The sequence below is a fragment of the Labrus mixtus genome, chromosome 6 (assembly GCF_963584025.1).
Source record: "Labrus mixtus chromosome 6, fLabMix1.1, whole genome shotgun sequence".
NCBI classification, from domain to species: domain Eukaryota; kingdom Metazoa; phylum Chordata; class Actinopteri; order Labriformes; family Labridae; genus Labrus; species Labrus mixtus.
Window position 1 is genome coordinate 20,919,676 of NC_083617.1, and position 21,969 is coordinate 20,941,644.

Genomic DNA, 21,969 nt, shown 5'->3' on the forward strand with positions numbered 1-21,969 from the left:
TTTCTTCTTCTAGAAGCTTTATTGATAATTGTTCACATCTCACAATGCATTCCACAAACACGGCTCCCAGCTGGAAGCTATTTATCGTCACTATTGAAGTATGAAGTTTATCATTCACAATTATACTTGCATAACAAACAAATGCTCAAAGGTTTCCCAAAGTCACATCAAGTTGCAACTTTATTAAGATATTGGCTTCACAGACAGTATGGTTATTTATTTTTTCTTTAATTCCCATTTCATTTTTTTTCTCTTTTTCATATTTTATCTGATGTGGATGAATGTAAACGTGTTCTTCCAGAGTTGTTCATTACTAGACAGCTGCGATGACATGGAAATAACGACTTGTTATGTGATTAATGACTTTTATTTGTCTGGCAAAGGTTTTCTAGATGTTTCTAGCTAGAGTTACTCAGAAGCAATGAAGTTTTTAAATGGTAGTACAAGCCCCCACCCACCCCGTCCCACCCCCACGGCCTCATCAGGAGTCAAAGACGTCGTTCACCAAATTCGTCATTCGTCACATCGAGGCAAAAAACCACGCAGAAGGTTACCGAAGAAACGAGCTAAGAGCTTGAGGGACACGACAATAAAATCACAAAATACTTGTAACTCAGTCATCATACCAAAATAAGAAAACAATACAAACGAGGTGCTGCTCGCTCTCCTTCTCAAAAACAGCAGACGGAGCAAACTTTTCTCTCCGCTCGACTCAACTGAGGGCAGGGAAAAGAGAAAAAATTAAAAATTACCTGAAGGGAAAAACACACCTCCCACAATGCACTGGGGTTGGGGAGAGGGAAGGGTTAAAGCTCAGGATTAAAAATGTGCTTCTGTGAGTTTCAGAAACTTACAGAAACCAACATTTCATAACCTGATTGAAAAAAGTAAAATACTAAGCACGAAGCTGACCTCGACGTCTTGAAGCTCTGCTGAACTCTTCAACTTTTCAGGAAAACACAAAAACAAAAAGGAATTCTGAACTGGAAAAAAAAAGTGTTTTATTATGTTGACAAATAAAAGTTAGAAGGGCTGCGTCCACGCCAGACCCCTCCTCTTCTCCTCCTGCCTTCCGTCATATCCACCCTCCCCCTCCCTCACCAAGACGCCCTCCAACCATCTTCTCATCTGGACTTCCTGAATCCAAACTCCGACTTGCTGTTCCTTCACTCTGCTTTGCGTTTCATCCCGGGCACCTTTGCCTGGACCCTGCAGAAAAAGAAGTTGGAAATAAAAATGAATTCAGAGACGGACAAAGAAACAACGCTGTGCTAAAACCATAATGAGAAGCTTTAAGCTCTGAGGAATTACAGCAACGTCAATGTTTATAGATACATAAATTAACATTTTGCATATTTAAAAAAAAGTTGAAATTTTTCATCCAACCATTTAAAGACGTTTAGAATTAAGAGGAGTAATTAAGGAACTGAATGTATTCAAACAAATGATTACAGTAAGGAACACACTTCTGATAACATTCAAATGATATACATAAATAAATACATTTTATAACTTAATCTGAGTAACTTTTAACTTAAGATACATGTTTTATATGAAACACAATGGTTTTATTCCACTCTGGAGATGTCATTATGTGAACAGAAAGAGCAAAAAGAGTTTTGTGATGACACAGTCGACTTACTTTCCAACGATGTCTTTCACCTGGTTGTTGACCAGAGCCAGGTAATGATCGATCTGAGTCTGAAAGCACAACAAAGACACAAAGACGTGTCAGGATGAGCAACAGTCAGTCTGCAGGGTGGAGCTCTCTACAGCTAGAACATTATCTGATTTGTTGTTTGTGTTAAGTTTAGAGGAAACATGACGACAATGGGGTGCAGATGACCTATCAAATAAAGTTTACATATTTGGAATTCCCATAATAAAGAGCAACTTTAATCTGAATAATAACCTAAGATGTGTGAAGTGTTCTTTAAATACCCTTTAATGGTTTTTCCTAACTTTATTAGACATTTTTTCACCAACACAGTTTCAAGTTTGATTCTCACCTGGTGTTTCTCATAGATGATCGGGCAGCTGAACACTCCGACCAGACCTGGAGGAAGAGGAAGAAGACAATGTTGAGTTTTCCTGCTCACTGCCTCTTGTTCACATGATTGTAAATCTATAGCCCTTTATACATTGCCAGTTCAAGGTCGAACATTTCTGCCCATTACATCTGGTCTGCATGTGTAATGCATGGAGGTAAAGCCTGAAAGACAGGACGGCACTGTGTGTGCGCATGTATGAACGTTCGTGTGTGTTACTGTGCTTGATAAAATGATGTAGAAGAATCAGAGAATTAACCTAAACTATGTGTTAGTTTGTGCATTCTAGATAACACCAACAGATGGAGCCAAAGTAAGAAAACAAACATCATCTGTATGGAACTGTTTTACACTTCAAAAGGAGAGTGATGCACTTTTGGATAACTGAAAAAAACTATTGTGAGCTTCATGTTTCCTTACCCAGAATAAGAATGGTGAGCCCGTTGAACAGGGCGCCAACGTAGGTCAGGATCCACATCAACACGGCAAACTGCAAACAGAAAAGGAAATGCATATTTAGTCAAAGCGTTAAAACATCAATGAAAAGGTTGCCTCGGTGGCATCACAACTTGGTGAATTAAAGATCTTCTGATCTACTTAAACCCTGCAGCAGTCTTGATTTTGACAGTGATAATGAAACCTGACAGACTGTGCTTAAAGTGCTCGTATTAATAATAAACATGTTAACAGTCACAGCCAACATGTCTGCTGGTATAAAAAGACCAAACACGGTTTAACACAGTTACATTTCTGGCTGGAGGCTTGCGAATTAATACGCGAGACATTTCAATAAGCTGCTGGTGTGGTTTTAAATATTCACTGCAGGCAATAAACAGGAAAAGAATCATGGGCAGAAGAATAAGAGCAATATTCTCATTACTCATCAGGGTACAAAGGCTCGAAATCTGCTGAGAGATTTTAAAACATTCCTGAGGCTCAAACTTGCTCCTGATCCGATTAGAAAAATCAGACTTTTTTACCCTCTTAGGGATTTTCTCTCTGCCACGCTGATAGAGTCAGTTTAGATCTGTATTTGGGCTGCAGGCAGAAGGCTGCGAGGGTTAGAGGTGACGACAGGACCCTCACTGCACTTCATAGCACTCAGTGTCTCTGGATGGTCGAGTACCAACACTGATCTGCAGACATGTTAACACCATGTATCCACTCATGATAAACTCTGCTGACTGATGAGTGTGATGGAAGTCAGAGGAGTCGACTGAACCACATCTCAACTTTATTTAAATCTGCTGTTTTCACAACAACGAGGACAGAGGACATCTTACTATGCGGGTCACATTTTTTTTTTTAAAGTCTTCATGAGATCCTGGACAGTGACTGGACCTGTGCACTTCAGATTAGGATTTTTCCAGAACACACACTTGATGTTTTTTTTATCCTTCATACTAGCTGAGCTGGAACAGCCGTCTGGCTGAATCTGATTCATAAAGACCTCAAATGTGTGTCCACGCCTTAATGTGCTGGAACAAATCAGCTTTCATGTTCCTCTTCTTCAAAACTATTGAAGCCTTTACATCGTTCCTCCACAGGATTTCTCCTTACTTGGGGTTACGATCATTGGTTTGTAGCATGCTGCCCAACACATGACTTCTAAACATCACATGGGTATCAAACATTTAAAAGAACCCTGGAGCTTTTAAATCACAACAAAAACTTTGTACTGGACCAAGAGGAGCTCCCTCTTCAACCCCCACTTCAACCTTTTGGATTGGATGTGGGGAAGTATTTCATTTAGTCAATGGCACAAACTGTTTTAGTCTGTTGTACTTTCATTGCAGGAAAAACATTGCATGAAAAAGTATCCCCGGGTTGAAGTTTGTTAATCTTTTCTCTCCTCAAATAACTAGATCATGTTTCCTTATTTAAAAAAGCAAAATCACGTTAGGAACTCCAGGGTTTGGAATGACATCCCCCACGTTCTTGTCTAATTCCTGAGCTTTGGGAAATTGGATCGTTCAATTTCTAAACAGTGTGATATTGAGTTTCTTACAATAAAGACAAATTGTCTATTAATGTGAACCACTGTGATATATGTAATAAAGTGTATATAAGGTTTTCATGTCTGCTCCTCCTCCTGTGAGTGCAACTTTTGAATATTTGTTTCCGCTATAAATGAGACTTTAATTACTCTTTTAAAACGCATGTCTTCTTCTGTATTAAATCATCAGGCCTGAGCCTTGTAAGTCGACCCGCAGTCGTTCTCACCTTGATGGAGTCGACCAGGTCCTCGACCAGGAACAGGCGCCTCAATTCACCGATGGTCTTGTTGATTTTGGCCAAAACAATGTCGCTGTACTTGTGGACCATGTCCTCGGAAAGTGCCACCTCCTGGTCCAGGAACTGCCTGAGAGGGACAGCACAAGAGCAGGTTAGGTGCAGAGCAGAGATGATGATGACACAAGTCAGTGTGTAAAAAGAAACTTTGTGAGGTTACACCATCATTAAAAATAGATAGTTGGACCATAAATTAATTTATCAAACAGCCACATAAAAAAAACACATTTTTTTAAGCTTATTAAGGATTCCTATTAAAGTTCTGAGAAACATTAAATATATTCCAACTGCAAAAACTTTCCCCAGGGACCAGGAACCTTATGAGAAAACTTAGTTTCCACTGCAGGGACCATGGTCTGAAATAAGTTCCAGGGACCCCCAACAAAGTGTCCCTGCTTGGGCGGAGTACTTTGCAAATGTACAGACACCTAGATGGTGGGGTTGCAGAGCTGAAACATTTTCTGATTGGCTCAGAACTCGCAGCACTGTATTTCAGTAGACACTCCTAAAAACATGTCACTATAAACCAGTATGTTCATTTTTAGTTCAATGTGCTTTGGCAGATTTTAAGGATGGCCAGACAACAAAGCCCAGGTCCTGTTGAACATGTCTGCTGAGAACAAATCTAGAATGCTACCCTAAATCAACAAATCAACAGAATAATCACATTACATTACAACAACTGTAGTCTGTAATAATCAGAGATGCTAATGTACAAAATCTGCACGTCATCTTGTTCCTACAGAAGTACTTCCTGTGTTCAGAAGTTCAACGCTGGGGAAAATGCACACTGATTATTTTCTGATCCTCTCTGACGTTTAGAAACTGTAGAAATCTGTGGAATCAGCTTGTAATGTGACTCTCTGAGCTCCCTTTCTCCAAGCTTATGTTAATCTGAGTTAATTGACCTCGAATGTGCAGCGAGGTCAATTTAGATACCTGCAAGTGAAAAAAACACAGTAAGAAGGTTTTGTCTAACAGCCAGGAAGGAGGATGAACGAACAACAACACGACCTGTAAGCAGCAGGCTCACAATACAAGAGGAAAACATCCGCTCTGTAACTTGTAAAGTCTTAAAGATATTTTATGGTTGTGTTGACTGACATATTCATCAGCAACAGCTTGCAGTGTTTGTAAGGGAGTGAGAGAGACTTTCATTTGGACATAACATATATAGACCAGGCTGCCGGCAGCTCTGACTGATAATGAAGATTAATCAGGTCACTGATTTCTGTGATCCACTTTAATTCCCAATGAAACCAGATGAGCAGAAGTAGTGCATCTGAGTTCAATTTTTAAAAAAAAGCAAAGGACAGGTCGATAACCTGCATTTTAAATTCCATGTTCTGAGTTTCAGTGGAAACATTAACTGCTGTATTTATATTTACTCTCTAGTACTTACTTGAATGGGTGTCCCTCATCTGACTTCTGGATGGCCTGCAGGATGCCTTTGTATATCCTGAAGCAGATGGTGACCGAGAGCAGAGCCAGGCCGATGTAGGAGCAGACGCTTACGATGCTGCACACCATCAGAGAGAGGAGGAGCAGCAGGGCGGCGCCAAACACCACACCCGTGGTCTTCACATCTCGCCAGTAGAGGAGCTCCACCACTGCAGGAGGAGGGGAGAGTGTTAGTGCCAATCGTTAAGGTTGTGTAGTACTGATTCTTTATTTGATACCGTTTTAGCACCAACACAAGGGAGGCCGATTCTCAAGATAAAGCGTATAGTTTTCCTAATCAGCCTTTATTTGTTGCAAAGAATAAAGATATTTGTAATCTTAAAATAGGGAATTGATTGGAACCACTATGGTATAATCAACCATCTTAAAACACTATTATGAATTATTATTTATTAAATAATTGAGGTTTTAATCTGACTGTCCTGAGGGCCATTCTTAGAGAATTTGAAATGTCTGGTCATGAGCTAAATCACACGTGAAGAGCAGAAACAGATCACCATGGGACAAGAGAAAGAGGCACTGATTTGGAGAAGAGTGTTTCTACACGCTCACAAAATGAATCAATACCGAGATAAAGTGATGCAATTTGAACAAAGTGAAAACGTCTGCTTTAGCTCTCAACAGACTGTAGTGTGGTGGGTTCATGTGACTGTCTGGAGCATCATCTTCTTGAACACTGTGCAGCAGCTCTGATACCAGGGGTCAGAGGTCACACACTATGTGATACTCATCTAGAGTTTTAAACCCCCCTCAGGGGGGAAACTCAGTGGATCATCTGACTCACAAACTTCCTCATCTCTGCACTTTTCTGCCCTGATGCCACAATAAATACTTCCAAGTGATGTAACACCAGCTCCGGCGGCCATATTGAAGGTCATCAGCAGTGACCTGCATGTTCTTTTACTTTTTTAAGAGTGCATCCAAAAACATGACAAAACTTCCATCCAAGTTAGATACTGATGTTATGAAACGGCACAGAACTCAGTTTTAATGTCACGAGACAGAATTCAGAGATTTGATTTGAATTTCCTGTGAATAAAAAAAACAAACTCATTTCCCAATCACAACCCACTCTGTCCTTTTGCCAAAGTTTGATGAAGAACAAAATGGCTGCTTTAAAGAGATCCGAATCAAATATAATCACGTTATGATTGTAACAGAAAGTCACACTTCAAGCTGAATTTTACACCTGCTGTGAATACTGCTTCATAATTGAAGGGTTTTACAGGCAGTGACTTTGGGTTTAAAAAGGTTAATTTAAAAAAGTGCATCTGATCATTTAACTTACAGTTTTAAGAAACCTAGAAATGAATCTTTCAGAAAATTTAATTTGCAGCCAGTTTGTGGAGTGTCTGATATGGATGTATTTTAGATAACTAAACACTTAAAAAAGCACTGATTAAAAGTTTCCAGTGAAAAGTTTGTTACTGACACTCAGTAAATAAGAAAATAATTGTCAACAATTTTCTCATCTCTGTAAGATACCTTGGTTCCCTTTCACCATTGCTTACGTACCCTTGGGTTCCACTCAACATTTTTACCCTTCAGCATGAGAGATCTACTTTCTTGTGAAGCAGCTCAAGCAATGTTTGAAGTTTTAAATTGTCATTTAATTCAGCATGTAGATTTTTTATATCAAATTTTGAATTGTGTTTGAAGTTAAAATGTGGCAGGTTTGTATTTTATATAGGACAACATTCTGTTAATTGTTTGGAGCTGAATTAGAAGGTTCTTTGGTTTTTCTGGCATGTGTGTGCTGCAGACAGCTCCTTGAGCTCTCTGGTGACCATGACAGACAGGTGGGGTTGGTTGCTGGACCCTGCTGGAAGACAGCTGAGAGCTCATGACCTGGGTCTTGAACTGAACATGCTCATATTTCATCAGGGAATTCCAGGCAGGTCAATGGACAATATTAGAAGTGAGGGAGTCCTGAGTTTTCTACCAGCTCTGACGATTAGCTGCAGCACTGACGTCGTTCAGAGTAAGAGAGAACTGAGTGTTTTAGCTGTGAACAACGAGAGTGCCACGTCAAACAGCAACGCTAGAATCTACAGGTTATGCCTCGCTTATCTATATTTAAATAAGTGTTCAAATAAAATAAAAAAACACAGTGAAGAGTTAAGGCCTCTCTACATACACCTACAGTTGGTCTTTTTGATGATAAGCAAACCAGCATTAAAATGCAAACTGAAGGTGCACACTGAGATGAAGCTCTCCTGCACAGAGAGACAATAGCAGGTGCTGCGAGCGAGGGCGGCCATGTTGCTAAGCACTGCAGACTGACTCACCGAGTGACCACAATATGTTTGGCAGCTCACCACAGTATTCCTTAAAATGGTTTAACGGCCAATTAATGAGCTTATGCGGCTGGAAAACTGCAAATCAGATCTCCTGCAACAACTCTTTGCCAAGTAGACAAATCCAACTGATGCCTGCACTTGTTGAAGGTAAATTCTTACATGACAAGCTTATCCTGTAGACAGGGGCTGCAAACTTTAAATAGGAATAATCCATTCAGTAATTCATCAAAGAAAAAACCTTAACGTGCCTTTGTTTTCTGCTTCTCAGATGTTAAAATGTCTTGCTCTGTCAGTCTTTCACATTGTGTAAGTTTAGTTTGTACAAGTTTTAGTTGCGATTAAAGAAGCCACCTTACTAACTAGTAAACTGTACAGATATTTCACCTGGGATCAAAGGAAAGCAGATTTAATCAATAGTGACGTGCACTATAGGCTGCACCTCTTTCCTGGAACTTTTTTAAAACAAACATTTAATTTTAATTATTTATTTAGTGTCTCTAAATGATACCAATAACCAGCATGTAAGCCATCTATGCTAGGTTAAATCTAACTGAGTTAACCATCACAACGTGGTTGATAATAATCAAGTGATCTGAACAATATAACAGATATGTCCATGCAGCTGTTCATTAATGACACACTACTGTAACCCACAACAGATCAGAGGGGTCTCCAGTGATGCTTTAAAACGCTGATTTGGCTGCTCACTAAAAAGGGTGTTCAGACAAAAACGAAATCCTTTGATAGAGTCAGGCAGATTACTCTTCTGGAGGCTTCTTGCAAACAACTGTGTGAATGTGGGCGTTGACAGCGAGCTCTCCTGTCGTTGTCTGTAAGCTCAACATGTTAGCTCTATGTTAGCTCTGGTGTCGGTTTTGACAAGGGGCCTTTGTCTGGATGTACAAACACGGACCGAGTAGCTAACACGAGAGGAGGAGGAGGAGGTAGGAGGTAGGAGGTGGGAGGGAGGAGAGTCCGCGGTCCAAATGTGGCTGCCTGGCTACATATGGTAGCAGGCGTGCTAGCATCGCCGGGGACTTGCTAAAAATAGACCCGCATCACAGCTAACTAAACCACGGGTACTGATCTCCTTTCACTTCACGCTATGTTTAATCACCACCCTGACCCCTCTCATCTTTTCAACACAGCCAGAAGCGTTTTTATGATACAACTCAGGATGCAGACCCCGGCAACCCCAGTACAAAACCTCCAACAGCCCGGCATGACCTACGCAGGCGGCCCGGTCCGCCTCACACCCTGCCCGGGATGAATCCAGCCACAGTCCCGGTGCGCATGCACATTTTAAACCAGATACGCGACTATACGCACGTTCAAAACAAAAAGAGAGAGAGATGGTGGATAAACAGATAATTAAGACCAGACTAACCCTGTTTGGCGTCCATCTTGAACCTCCGCTAAGCATGCAGCAGCACGGGCCTGGCTGAGGTGAGCAAGGGAGAGAGAGGGACAGACATGCGCAGCTCGGCCTCTCTCAGTTCAGATGGACTGCTGATTACAACAGCTTTGTATTTCAGATAATGATAAAAACAAATGTAAAACAACATTACGCTTTAAGAACTAGAGCCTGAATAATAAAAAATAAATGAGGAAATGCTCTCATGGATAGCTGAAGAAGATCACAATAAGAAAGATGTGTACACCTTTCACCAGTGATCCTTCAAATATTTAGTATTTTTACGTGGCTAACATAGAAGTTGGCATCACCTTTGTTCCTGACAAAAAGTCTACGGGATTTTAATTCGATTTAAAATTTAAAAAAAGTTTATGGCGAACATTTATCTATCAAGATAATCTTCATGAAACACCACTTAGATTTTAACAAGTAACAAGTAACAGCTAACATTAGGATTTAAACAAACTACACCAGTGTTAATGTACATTAATGCCACCACTACAACAGCCTGACTTAAGCTGCTCTCTAGGTTAGCCTGAGTAAATACACAAAATGTGCAAACATTGCACCATGTTAAGCTAAAACTTGAATAGTCATTAATAGTGGCAATTTCTACTGGGGTACTGTGTGCACAATTTAAATGACAGAAGTATTCAAAATATAGTTCTTCCCAGCATAACTTAGATCTGCATCCAACATAATTTACTCAGTTTTTGTGGAAAAAAACCCACTGTGGTAAAGAAACCCCACTACCACAACAAGCAACACAGACCAACCTACTATTTACAAAAGGCTCTTGATAGCATAGGCAACATAAATGTGAAGGCATATGCTTCTCATAGATTCAAAATAAGAGACTGAATGAAGGTTAATCTTCCAACATGTCCGTGTTGTACACATGGTGTTTGATCTGTAGCCACAGCTGCTTTTTTTAAGACAGGTACCATTTTGAACTAAAAATTCAAAATTGCAGTATTTATCTGCTGTGTGTTGATGACTGTGAACCATCAGTATATTCTAGACATGGAATCCCAAAACTTGAATTTATTAAGACAGAAGAACTATGAAATAAAAAGTTAACAATAATATCTATCAGTACCTTTACAGATATTCTCAGAGTAACATACCAAATACGAGTTGTTGTTTTTTATTAAGAGAACAAACTGAATTGGAAACACTTTCCTAGGTATACTGAAGTCCAGCAGTATTTTATTAAAATAAAACACAGAGTGTTTAGATGGTTTTTAAGTGGATGAAAATTCATTTTAAAGTCAAATCTAGATTTAATTTATGTGTAATTTGTAATTTGCATTGCCTCTCCTGCACCATCAGTGGACAATGTTACCAATTCTGGACAGGTTCACGTACACTAAAATTAAAAAAAAAACGTGCCTTGTGTGTTTAATTGATTATGGCCCAAGTTCAAAGTTCTATCAAGACACACAAAGGTGTGAACGGTTCATTTGTGAAAGTCCATCTGTTATCATTAAGAAACTGGTTTTTCTAATAAGGATAATTACAGCAGGAAGAGGGAGAGGAGCAGGAGGGTGGAGAGGTGTTGTATAACCTGGCTGTAAAAGGAAAAGTGGCTGCAGTAAAGTTAAAAGTTAAAAAGCCAAACCCAAACCCAGTGGGATGGAAGAGACATGGAGTGAATGTAGGAGACCTGGGAGAGTGAACAATCCATGTAAGGAACTATGAGCTTCTCAGGAAGTCCAGGTGCCTGATGGGAGCACCACTGGCTCCGAAACAAAGTAAAGACCAACCAGAATAGAAACCATTAGGCCTGGTTTTCCCTGCCTGCTCTGACAAATACAAACTGGAGTACAGCTAGTTAAATATAACTGTGGACTGAAAGCGTTAGTCAATACAAACATTGTGGGACTCCAGAAGGCTCCAAGTAATCATTCAGAGTTAAAATTATCTCTTAGATAACACACTTTCTGTTACATAAAACTCTGATCATTCCAAAGTCTGCCTTTTGTATCTTTGTGCTAAAAAAAGCAGGAGCCTCTTATGAACTGTTGAGCCATTTTCACTTATGAACTCCAGATCCCAAGGCGACGTCTCACACATGTAGCACCTGAGTAAAGCATGCAGAAGAAGGAAGAGGATGAATCTCTTTCATAGGACTTTTGCTTTAGTGGTAGAGTCGGTCATCTCTCAACCTGAAGTATAGAGGCTTGATCCCTAGTATCCTGCAGTCAAATGTCAAAGTGTCCTTGGGCAAGACTGACACTGAACCCAAAATTGCTCTTGCAGTGGATCCTGAATGTGATTAGTTAATACTTCTGGACACTTTACATAGCAGCTTCTTCTGTCAATGAGTGAATGTGGTGTGAGTGGGTGAATGTGACGTGGTGTAAAGCGCTTTGATTAGTCAGAAGACTAGAAAAGCGCTAAACAAGCTCAAGTCCATTTACCATGAAGTCCATAATGGTGACTGCTTTGTGGTTAATATCCCAACATTAGGTATAAAGGAAGTCTATAAGAAATACCACAGCAATCGCAGAAAACTGAACTTTAAATTGTTAAGGATTTGTTCCTCATGAATGATGCAGAAGCACGAATAATGTTGGACTAAAATACCTTAAAGTCCACAACACTCCGGTCATTTTCACAATCTAGGAGCTCTTGGGGAAGGCATCATGGCCAAGTAGTCTGTTCTGGGGACCAATCCCAATATCAATATACAAGTTGAATCTGACAACTATCCACCAATGAACAACATTTGTTTTTTTGTATTTTAATATAAACAACAAACTTGATTGAAATCACTCAGACAGATAATGTAAGTAAATCTATGAGCTAACATTGATCAGATATGACTAATACATCACAATCATAATCAATCACAACTCAATACATTCAACTTCACTGCTCGATGATTGATTAAAGATAGCTCAGAGAATAAATCAGAGATAAGCGACTGGGAGTGAGACCCCGGGGTATCACATTTGTTTTGCTTACATAATAATTACTAATCAAAAGTCATTTTTTGATCAACTTCTTCATGAACTAACAGACCTTTATAGCACTAATGATTGGAATGCTAAAAAAAAATCTGTCTTTTTTACACTCATCTGCCAAAAACAGGAAGTGGTCAGTGGAAATGCACAGTATTGGATTCCTTCAATATCCAAAATGCTGATCATTTCAAACCTGCATGTCTGTATGTGTGTTTCTTGCTGCAGAGTCCATTCAGTCTTAGCTGTTTTACACAAGAAAGTCCTACGCTTAAGGCGGTGTCATGAAGATGCAGTCACTCACTGGACAAACTACCTGGCTACATGCCATATTTACTCTTAAATATTTGAAAGGTTTTTCATCCCACCACCTCCTGTATCAGTGTTTAAAAAATGAGCATAGACTATTTTAATAGTCGTTTCCCAGGAACACAAAGTCAAATTAAAGTCTCATCTTAAGTCAGCAGAAGTGTGCATTTTAGAGTATTGTTGTTGTAGACAGTATCCAACTATAAGGCTTGGCGATATTGACGACAAATAAAATATCTAATTTTTAAACACAAACTTCAATCTACTCATTTATTATATTAAAGGCTGTGATTTTAGGCTCAGCTGAGTGTCTCTGAGATGAGTGGATCAATTAGTCTTGCTGCTACTATAAGACTTAAGATAAAGTTAACAGTAGACAGTGGTTCAGCTGTTAAGGTTGGACTTAGATCAACTGTAAAATCAATTACTGCTCAGATCTATGGTAATAAAGGAGCAGGTATCGATGATGTGCCTTTAAAATGATGTATCCCGAACAGACATCAGTTTTAAAAGTGATTTTCTGTCAGTGCTCCGCTTAATGGCCCATCTAAACAACTCTAGACAAAGACATCGATCTAATCTTTAATAATTTAAGAATTATTGAACGATTTATTAGTTGCAGGGCTACAAATATATTTATGACACATTGTCTACTAAACAGTTGGTCTTTCTTTCTCATACTAACACCTCACATTGGTGAGCCCGGAACAGGGAGTAGGAGGAAGCTGCTTTGTCCATGAAAAGTGTGTGAGGAGTCAAAAGTTGATCATGTTCCTCATTGCCATAGATACACTTCATACTGCAACAAAAGCTGGGATATGCATCTACTGCAGAGTCTCTCCCTATCACATACACACACAGCAAATAGTGCTTAGTCACTGTACGACTCGTCCTCATGTTGTCACACAAACCCTCCTGACAGTCCGTGAAGGCACAGCAGCTTCTCTCAGTAGTGGAGGCAGTCCTCCCTCGTTACCGGCTCAAAGGCCGACGGCTGGATGAACAAAACTGAGCTGACACATTGCACACACTCACAGACACACACACAGCACAAAGGCCTCAGTGTGAGCGGTGACAGCAGCACTACAGCCTCAGATGATGCAACGACAGCAGGACGCATAAAGATCAGCAGACAGCATGAGATAACACGCTTATACTAACAGCCATTAAAACAGTATTTTACATTACGATGCTGAGCGATCCTTTTTGGTGTCACCACAACATGCAGGCATGTTCATATGATTTTACAGCAATCTACTTAATATAACCAAATAAGGAGTTGAACTCTGTAATATGAAGTACACCAAAACTCAACTTCTAATGAGAAAGCCAAGAAGAAAGACTTCCAAACTTCATATACAACTCTTTTACTTCATCAAAATCAGAGTGACAATGATGAGCAGTCAACTTCATTTCCTTTTGATTTTGATCATTGATAATAGTTTGAGTATTTTTTTAAGTGACTTAAGGTTACATCCCTCAATGCTCCTGAATTGCACTGTGCATAATGGTGTAGCTTAAAAAGTAAAAAGTATAGAGACAAAATGAGTTGACAAGGTCTTCACTGCTTCTCATTTTGTACCTAAAAACATGACAGGACTGGACACGAGTAAAAAGTAACATCTGATTCATTCATTCTAAAACATAAGCATGTCAGTTCATCTGTCAAATAAACACAAGGCCCGAGCGGGGAATGGCCAAACTCCTGAAAGCTCTTTCCTGACTCCTAACCAGCTCATTACCATTTCCCCGTCTACTAGCCAATCATTACAATTCCAGCTAACGTCACTCTTCTCACAAATCCCTCCCCCCTCCTCTCTACTGTCCACCTTTGGTCACGGCGGGTGACTGGCTGACTGTTCAAAGGTCCTCTCTGCAGTTGCCCAAGGACAACCCTGCACCCAGTTCTCAAGTACCTGCAATAATGCACCTTTCAGGACCCATTGTGCAGGCACAAACACAAACAGGAGAAATCCCAGTTAAAATAAAACTTAAAAGTTATCTCACAGATGAATGAAGCACAGCGAAAAAACAACTTGTGCTTACATTAAGAAGTTAACCTTTGCTTATTACAAAGCCAAGATCCTCAACCTCACTAAAATCTTCAAACTCAAGATGTTTAAAAGGTTGCAGTTTTAAATCACAAGAATATCCTCTATTTTTCTTATCTCTTGTGTCAAAGTTTCCGAAGCGCAGCTCGGTTTAAATCAACGAAACCAGAGGGCGAACAATAGCGGCTCTGTGCTGCAATGACTGTGCTACCAATCGATTCACATCCTTGTAAGAGTTTCTACCTAATTAAGCATCCATGTCAATTTTCCTAGAGTCAGCATAGTGAAGAGCTAAAGCGATACAAGATAGCTTTTCAACAGTGAACACCTTCACCTGTCAAAGAAGCCATATAAAAAAAGAGAAGAGAAGTAGAGGTTTGTACCCTGTTCTCTCCATTGCTTGGCAGAGGGCTCGCTCTCCTTTGTGTCCACAGAGTTGTTCTCCATGCCGTCCGATCAGCAAACACACATTCCACACAGAGAGGGACCGAGCACAGGCTGTCACTGTAGATGTGTGTGTGTGTGTGTGTGTGTGTGTGTGTGTGTTCAGCTGCAGGAGTAAGAGGAGGAGGGAGGAAGAGAGAGAAGAACCCAAGCGAGGCTTCCTCTGGGGGGAGACGACTGCAGCGAGCGAATTAACTCCCTCCTGAAGGCGTGCTGTCAGCTGACCGTCTGCTGCCAACGTTCTGACGCAGCAACTATAAACGTCTCTGCCTTGCCTCCTCCCACCTTCTCTCCCTTCCCCTCCTCCTCTTTGCTCAGACTTTTTGGCAACCTCTCCCTTCCCTCCTCCTTCTCCTCCTCCAATCTGATCTTCCCTTTCCCCTCCTTTTTTCCTCACTTTGAGTTCAACCCTCCCGTTCTTTTTTCCTTATGCTTAATCTCACAGTACTTTCCCTGTGCCACTCCCCTCCTCCCTTTGCGTTGTCAAATCTGCTGACGCAGCAGTGAGACAGAGACCATGAATGATTTCTGCCCAGTACAGTGAATACAGAAGCTAGAGATCTCTCTCTGCCTGGTTTTGATTAAAGAGAAGGATAATGCACACGTATGAAAGTACTGCAATTTACCACAAAACCAACTAACAACAAACTAACGTGTAAAGGATTTGACATGCATGCTGATAACCTGCATGACTGCGGCAAGATCTGGCATTAAATATCTGCCTGGGTTTCTTTTCCGACTGGGGCTTCAATGATCATTTTATCACCATTTATCTGAGGATTATTCTATAAAATATAAGGAAAGGTGGCTTCATAAATAACCCTCAAAAGGTGTGGGTATATGTCTTGTTTTTCCCCACAGCCCCAAAATATTAATTTTACTAGATAAGGCAGAGAAAGAGCAGCTTCATGTAGAAAACACTCAAGTTTCTGTTAGAAAATTAATCTAGTGATTTCATTAGAATCTAATTTTTAATTTCAAAAAGACAAAATTCACACAATTTCACTTAACTTCTCGTCTTTGGAGAACATTATCTTTTCTGTATTTTTTAATTCTGCTTGCTTCATTTTGTATGTTCTTCAGCAGTTTCTATTGTCTACACCTGCAGCTTTCTAACCTCTCCTGACACATCTGTTCACTTTTCATGTACTGGATTTTGAGTAGTTTAATGTGCGTATTGAAAGAAATATAATTTCATTAATTAATTTGTGAATTACAAACACTGTTTTTCTCAAAGGAGTCTTGATTGATGATTTCTGTACAGAAAAAATCTAATAACTGAAATATTTTACACAAAACAGATCCCAGAGTGCTAACGTGACTCAACCCTTCCAGTGCACTGCTGCCAGTAAGGAGTTTAAAGACAAAGAACAGAAAACAATGGCTGGTTTTTAGACAAAATGAGCTAATTTCCAGCTCTTGCCAATATTTCCTGGCATTATTATGGTAGTTTCTCAACAAGGGTATCAGAAAAGCTCAGTCCGACCGTAGTTCAATACTAAGAAATCCTTTAGAAGTACAAAAGATATTTGACTAAATACTTTACATCTGTACAGAAACAAACATAATGCATCTGCAATCTGATCAACTGGTCAGCACATGGGAGTAGACCTGAACATCTGAGTGGTAATGAAAGACTTCTTCCACTAGAGGGCACCACTTTCATTTTACAGATCTGTCTGCTGACCCTCTCCTCTCAAACAGAAAACTCAGACCCACTGAAGAGCGGAGTTCAGCGACAGATTTTGGTGTGAGTTTTTCTGTTTTATTTTCAGCAGGAGACTGATACCTTCATATGTGAAATCTTTGGTAAGATGTATTGAGTATAGCTAGATAGATGCAAGACAAACAAAAAGTCGATTTAGGATCTAAGTAGCTTATTGAGTTTTCCCTCACTAAGCTGTTGCCAGTGATGACCTCATGCCTCTCATCATGCCTTCTGTTCCTGACTAATTTCAGTGGGGAAAGAGACGATTGCGTAAACAGTTCAAAGTTCAAGCAGCACAAAGTGAACCTTCACCTTCATCTGAGTAACTCTGCTCTGTCGCTGCTTTCCTGTGGTATGTTTGATTCCCATCAGTAGATTACATTCAAAGTCATTGTTCCGATCAGAAAACTTTACCATTACTTGTTAAAAAGTCACTTTATGATACTTTTCCTTAAGTGGATTATTTCGTAACTAAAGAAATCACACTTGTCTTTCTAAATGGATGTAAAAACAGTGCCAGATACTTTCTAAGGCGTGTTTCAATAAGTATAGAAGTCACATTTAAATGGTTGGTAGTTGAACCTCCTAAGCCAACACAGAAACCTGCTGATATATCAGTTGTACTTCACATAACAACATTATGAGTACTTTTAAAAAGTGTTTTTAGTCCAAAATCAAGAGAATATTTTCATTCTAGCTTCAAAAGTCTTGCGATCAGACAACAGTAACAGTTATGGTTGAGAAATCCTTTACCATTATGGTTTTCTTAAAAATACTATCAGACTTGCCTTTTTTGCTAAATCTGCTACTTCCCCAGCCTTAACATAGATTCAACCACTTTCAATGAAAGCTAATAGTCAAGTACTCTGAGTCTTTCCAAATGATCAATAAACAGCTTGTGTGGTGCTCGGCCACAGCTTACAAAGGACAGCAACGATTGATTAATGGAATGATTAGAAACATTTAGTCAATCTATACATCTATTTTTATAATTAGCAAATTAGATTTGCTATTCTTTCTGTTTATATCATCAAGAAAAAGACCATCAGTGCGGGAGCTCTCAATCTCAAGTTGTGTAACGCTGAACATTCACCGAGTGGTTTCTGGGTCGGAAGACCCTTTGTGGGCCTGCCAGTGTCGCAATGCAGGGAGGAGGTTGAGGAGGAGGAGGAGGAGCAGGGGGAGGAGGAGGAAGAGGGGGCTTAATTAACAGGAGATCCCTCCAACAAACACATAACAGTAAAAGTGTCAGCAGCTGCTCCCATAGAGCACAGTCCTACTTCTCCAGATACAGTTGTACAAGTTAGCATTTATGAGTGTTTCAGGAGGCTTCAATGAGTGTGTGCATATTAACTGTTCAATATCAGTTTGAATATTAAGATCAAACATGAGTGGTGTTGTCTTCAGAGACATAGTAGCGCCTCGAAGGCCTTCTGAAAGCCCTGCAGGAGGCAGGAAAAATAACCTCTGAATTACAGACATGGTTACAGATTAAGAGTTTCTGTTTAAAAATAATTCTAATCTAGAGCTGGATATCAAAAGATAGTATCAAAGAATAAATGCTTTTAAGACATCAGGCAAACACTAGTCCTGCTAAGGGCTGAATTTAATCAATAATTCTCATGAATTGATTTAAATAATTGAGAAAAAAAACCGCCAATTTGACAGTTCATGACAATGTACTCAAATGCAGTGTCTTTTCCAACTTACTGTCCAAAACAAAGATAAGTGACAGACACACGAACTGACAGTGAACAGTGATATTAAACAAAAATTAGCCAACCCGCACCCTACAATGAACATTTAGAGTGGTAGTTGAACAGAAAGTTCACAACTCCCTAAAACATTTACAGCCGAGTTTATTTTCCAAGCATAACACTGATATTTAGGAATTAGCTTTGGCACAAATAGTGTTATGCAACATGTATTCGAGGTGTGGGAGTGATTGTAAACTGCATAATAAATCAGAATGGCAGTTATTTAGTCAGCAACAGGGTGTGGCTATCTGTCTGTGTATGCATAGTTTTGAGTGGCTGTTGGGGTCTATGAGGTTGAGGGTTTCAGAAGCATCTCTTGTTATTTCCAGAGCAGGGAAAAGCTGAAACCAGATGGAAATTAAATCCAACTTGACAGCAGAAAAAACAGCTGAACTGTACAAGTGTTTCATAGGTGGTAAACAGTGGCCTCTCTCTGTCTGTGTCCCATTATTTTTTCACTTCTGCTCTTAACGTGACAAAAATGTAAACTTTTCTTTCATCAGTGGGGTTTTTTTTCCCAGCAGAACAGAAATAAATCACTTACCTCATCTTAATGAATAAGAAAATTAAATAATTAGGTAAACAAATGTGATGTTATTCTAATAAGAACACAAAATGCAGCAAAAGCAAGAGGTCAGATGGTGATGGAACACAAAACCACACAAAAACATAAACAAGACTTAACAAAATGCAAGAGTTAATTTTCAAAGTAAATGAAAAAAGAAAAGAAAAAAGAAAACAATGCAAAAGAGGAAAGGTGCTATAAAGAATGTAATGGGATCTAAAGTAAATACTGGCTGCTGGTTGGTTGGGGGAAAATAACTGAGGAGAACAAGAGTGAAGATGAATATTATGCCGATGAACATGGAAGTGCCAGTGAAACTGAGGAGGATGTGGGAGGGGTGGTAGTTTTCCATGCCAGAACTGATTTATTTTACCTGCTCTTATGTTCACGTTTGGCATCTTTAACAGTTTGCCACCCTCTGTGCTCTTCTTAGCGACACCCTCCTCTGGTTTGTGGACAGGCGAATGGATAAGGGGAACTTGGGGTGGAGGTTGCTGGATATCCAGCTTCTCCAGCTCAGCCTTGCTCTTCTGGGGAGAGGCCTGGGTAAGGAGAAGGTAGGAGCTCTGACTCTGGGCCTCTTCCTCAACCTTGGGGGTTGGAGCTACCTTTGAAGCAGAAACTGGTGCCACATCTTTTTGCTCGAAGCTTAGGTCATCATCATCCATGGGGATTTCAGGGGGTTTGGAGGATGCAAACTTTGAAGTATCCAAAGCCTCAAGAAACTCATCAATTACACCCCTGGGTGGTCGCTCAATGAACTCGAACTCCTCAGAAGAGACTTCATGCTCAGAGACCTCCTCAGCTACTTCTGGCTCCTCCATTGTTAAGTCCTTCTTCTGAGTTTCCACCTGGAAGCTGGCAGGGTTCTTGGCCATGGCTTCCAGGACCGGAGACAGAGAGTCTGCTGTTGGTGACTCTGAATCCGAGTCCTCAGCTGGGGTCTTTTTGCTCTGGAAGTCAAGTGGCTCAAACTTTTCTGTCATTCTGGGAGAATCGTGGCTTGAGAACCAATCTTTCTGCTCGATTTTGACAGGTTCCCCTTCTTTGACCTTGGTGGGGGTGGTTTCCTCTGCCTCTTTGACAAGATCAAATGCGCCAAAGCTTTTGTCATCTTCAACTTTTTCTTTGTCACAAGCTCTCACTTCCATCTCCTCAGTCATCTCCTTAAGCAGGGACACTTTAGCATCAAAGGCGAACGGGTTGTTAGCGGACAGGTTGATTGGAGGGTTGGGTGACTCCATCATCCTCCGCTCAAGGATGGGACTCTGCTCCTCTGGACTACCCTCGGAGGAGCCAGAGTCCATTTTGTCAGGGTTGAGTGGGGAGGACTTCAGGATATCTGGAAGTGATGGTGGCAGAACAGAATCCTCATCTTCCTCTTCATCATCATCATCTTTGTGGCCAGATGAGAACTGGTTTGCTGACTGCATGAGAGAGTCTGCCATCTTGCCAACCTCAAATGATTTCCCCTCATCCAAGATTGAAGGTGGGGAATCCTGTGATTCTCCAGTCTGTCCATACTGGACTAAATCTGGAGTGGGACTCTCGGACATTTTAGAGACTCTGCTGTCAGACTTAGAGTCTCCAAAATGGGAGTAGCCACTGTCTGCCAGTGGGGAAAAGCCTTCAAATGGGTTATTATTCTTCTTGACTTCATACATCAGGTCATCATCATCATCTTCATCAGACTGGTTGCCGTGCAGGTCTGGCTCATACTTGAAAGAGCTAATAGGAGCTGTGTCCTTGGAAAAGGTATCCATGGTGATCTTGGAGTTGTCTTGCGATGTTAGGAATGGTGAATCCCTGTGCTCTGTTGGGTTAGAGGAGGCAATATGAGACTCAGGGACCTTCATCTGGGGATTCACTGGGGAGGGGCCTGTGGAGGACCTGTCTGAGCTAATCAGCTTCTCGTCAGGGGAAAAAGAAACTCCACTGTCTTCACACGGATTATGAGGCCCTGAGTCTTTCCCTAAACTCAGGTAAGGACCAGCTAATGGATCTAGAAGGTCTTCCTTATCCTTACTATGACTCAGTCCAGAGTCACCCTCTTCACCCACCCAAGGCATGTCCTTGGAATGATTAGTGGGGGGTTCAGTGGAGAAGGAGCCCAATAGTGCAGCGTATCCTGAAGTAGGGGGCTGGTTGGGACTCTCGGTCAAAGAAAGCTCCTCCAAAGAGTCAGGGGAGTGTAGAGGGGAGATAGGAGAGATGGGAGCAGGGGAATCACCCTTCTGCCCAAGTGCTTGAGTAGAGAGGGAGGGGGAGAATGCAATACAGCACATATCAAAGACATACTCCATTCCTTATAGTGCCCACCACACCTGGGGGACCACTACCAAAAAATAGTTAAGAAAGTCATAGAGACGAGGACCAAACAAATGCTGCCCAAAATGTCAATGCAGCTGGAAGTTATCACTTCCAACTATCATTAACAACATAACATGTACATTCTACAGTACCGCACCTAAAAATACAATCAGTGGTTATCAGTCCTGGAACTGCGGAGATCCCAGCACTTTACTCACATCGTAGAAGCAAATCAATGTGTGCCAGCCAATCAAGATCAGGCAACATTTGCTTATGAGTTATGTTCTTCTTCTGTGAAGGTGCAGTAAGTCGTTCAACCAACAAATTAATTTCAAGGTTTAAAT

At 40.6% G+C, this 21,969-nt stretch overlaps 1 protein-coding gene across 9 annotated transcripts in view; it reads right to left on the reverse strand.

Annotated features, from left to right (window-relative positions):
* Nucleotides 1-21,969, reverse strand: part of LOC132975692 (reticulon-4-like) — a 34,459-nt gene continuing 12,490 nt past the window's right edge. For 4 of the 9 annotated variants that reach the window (XM_061040422.1, XM_061040420.1, XM_061040421.1 and 1 more), the window contains 6 exons: nt 5,743-5,950; nt 4,272-4,410; nt 2,469-2,538; nt 2,010-2,056; nt 1,643-1,701; nt 1-1,209 (listed from right to left, as the gene is read on the reverse strand). In XM_061040422.1, the coding sequence (XP_060896405.1) occupies nt 1,167-1,209; nt 1,643-1,701; nt 2,010-2,056; nt 2,469-2,538; nt 4,272-4,410; nt 5,743-5,950 (566 nt within the window). In that variant the 3' untranslated portion in view covers nt 1-1,166. Of the gene's footprint in view, nt 1,210-1,642; nt 1,702-2,009; nt 2,057-2,468; nt 2,539-4,271; nt 4,411-5,742; nt 5,951-9,488; nt 9,588-15,224; nt 15,524-19,688; nt 21,561-21,969 lie in introns of those variants that run through there. The other 5 variants (XM_061040417.1, XM_061040418.1, XM_061040416.1 and 2 more) reach the window with 4 other exon arrangements.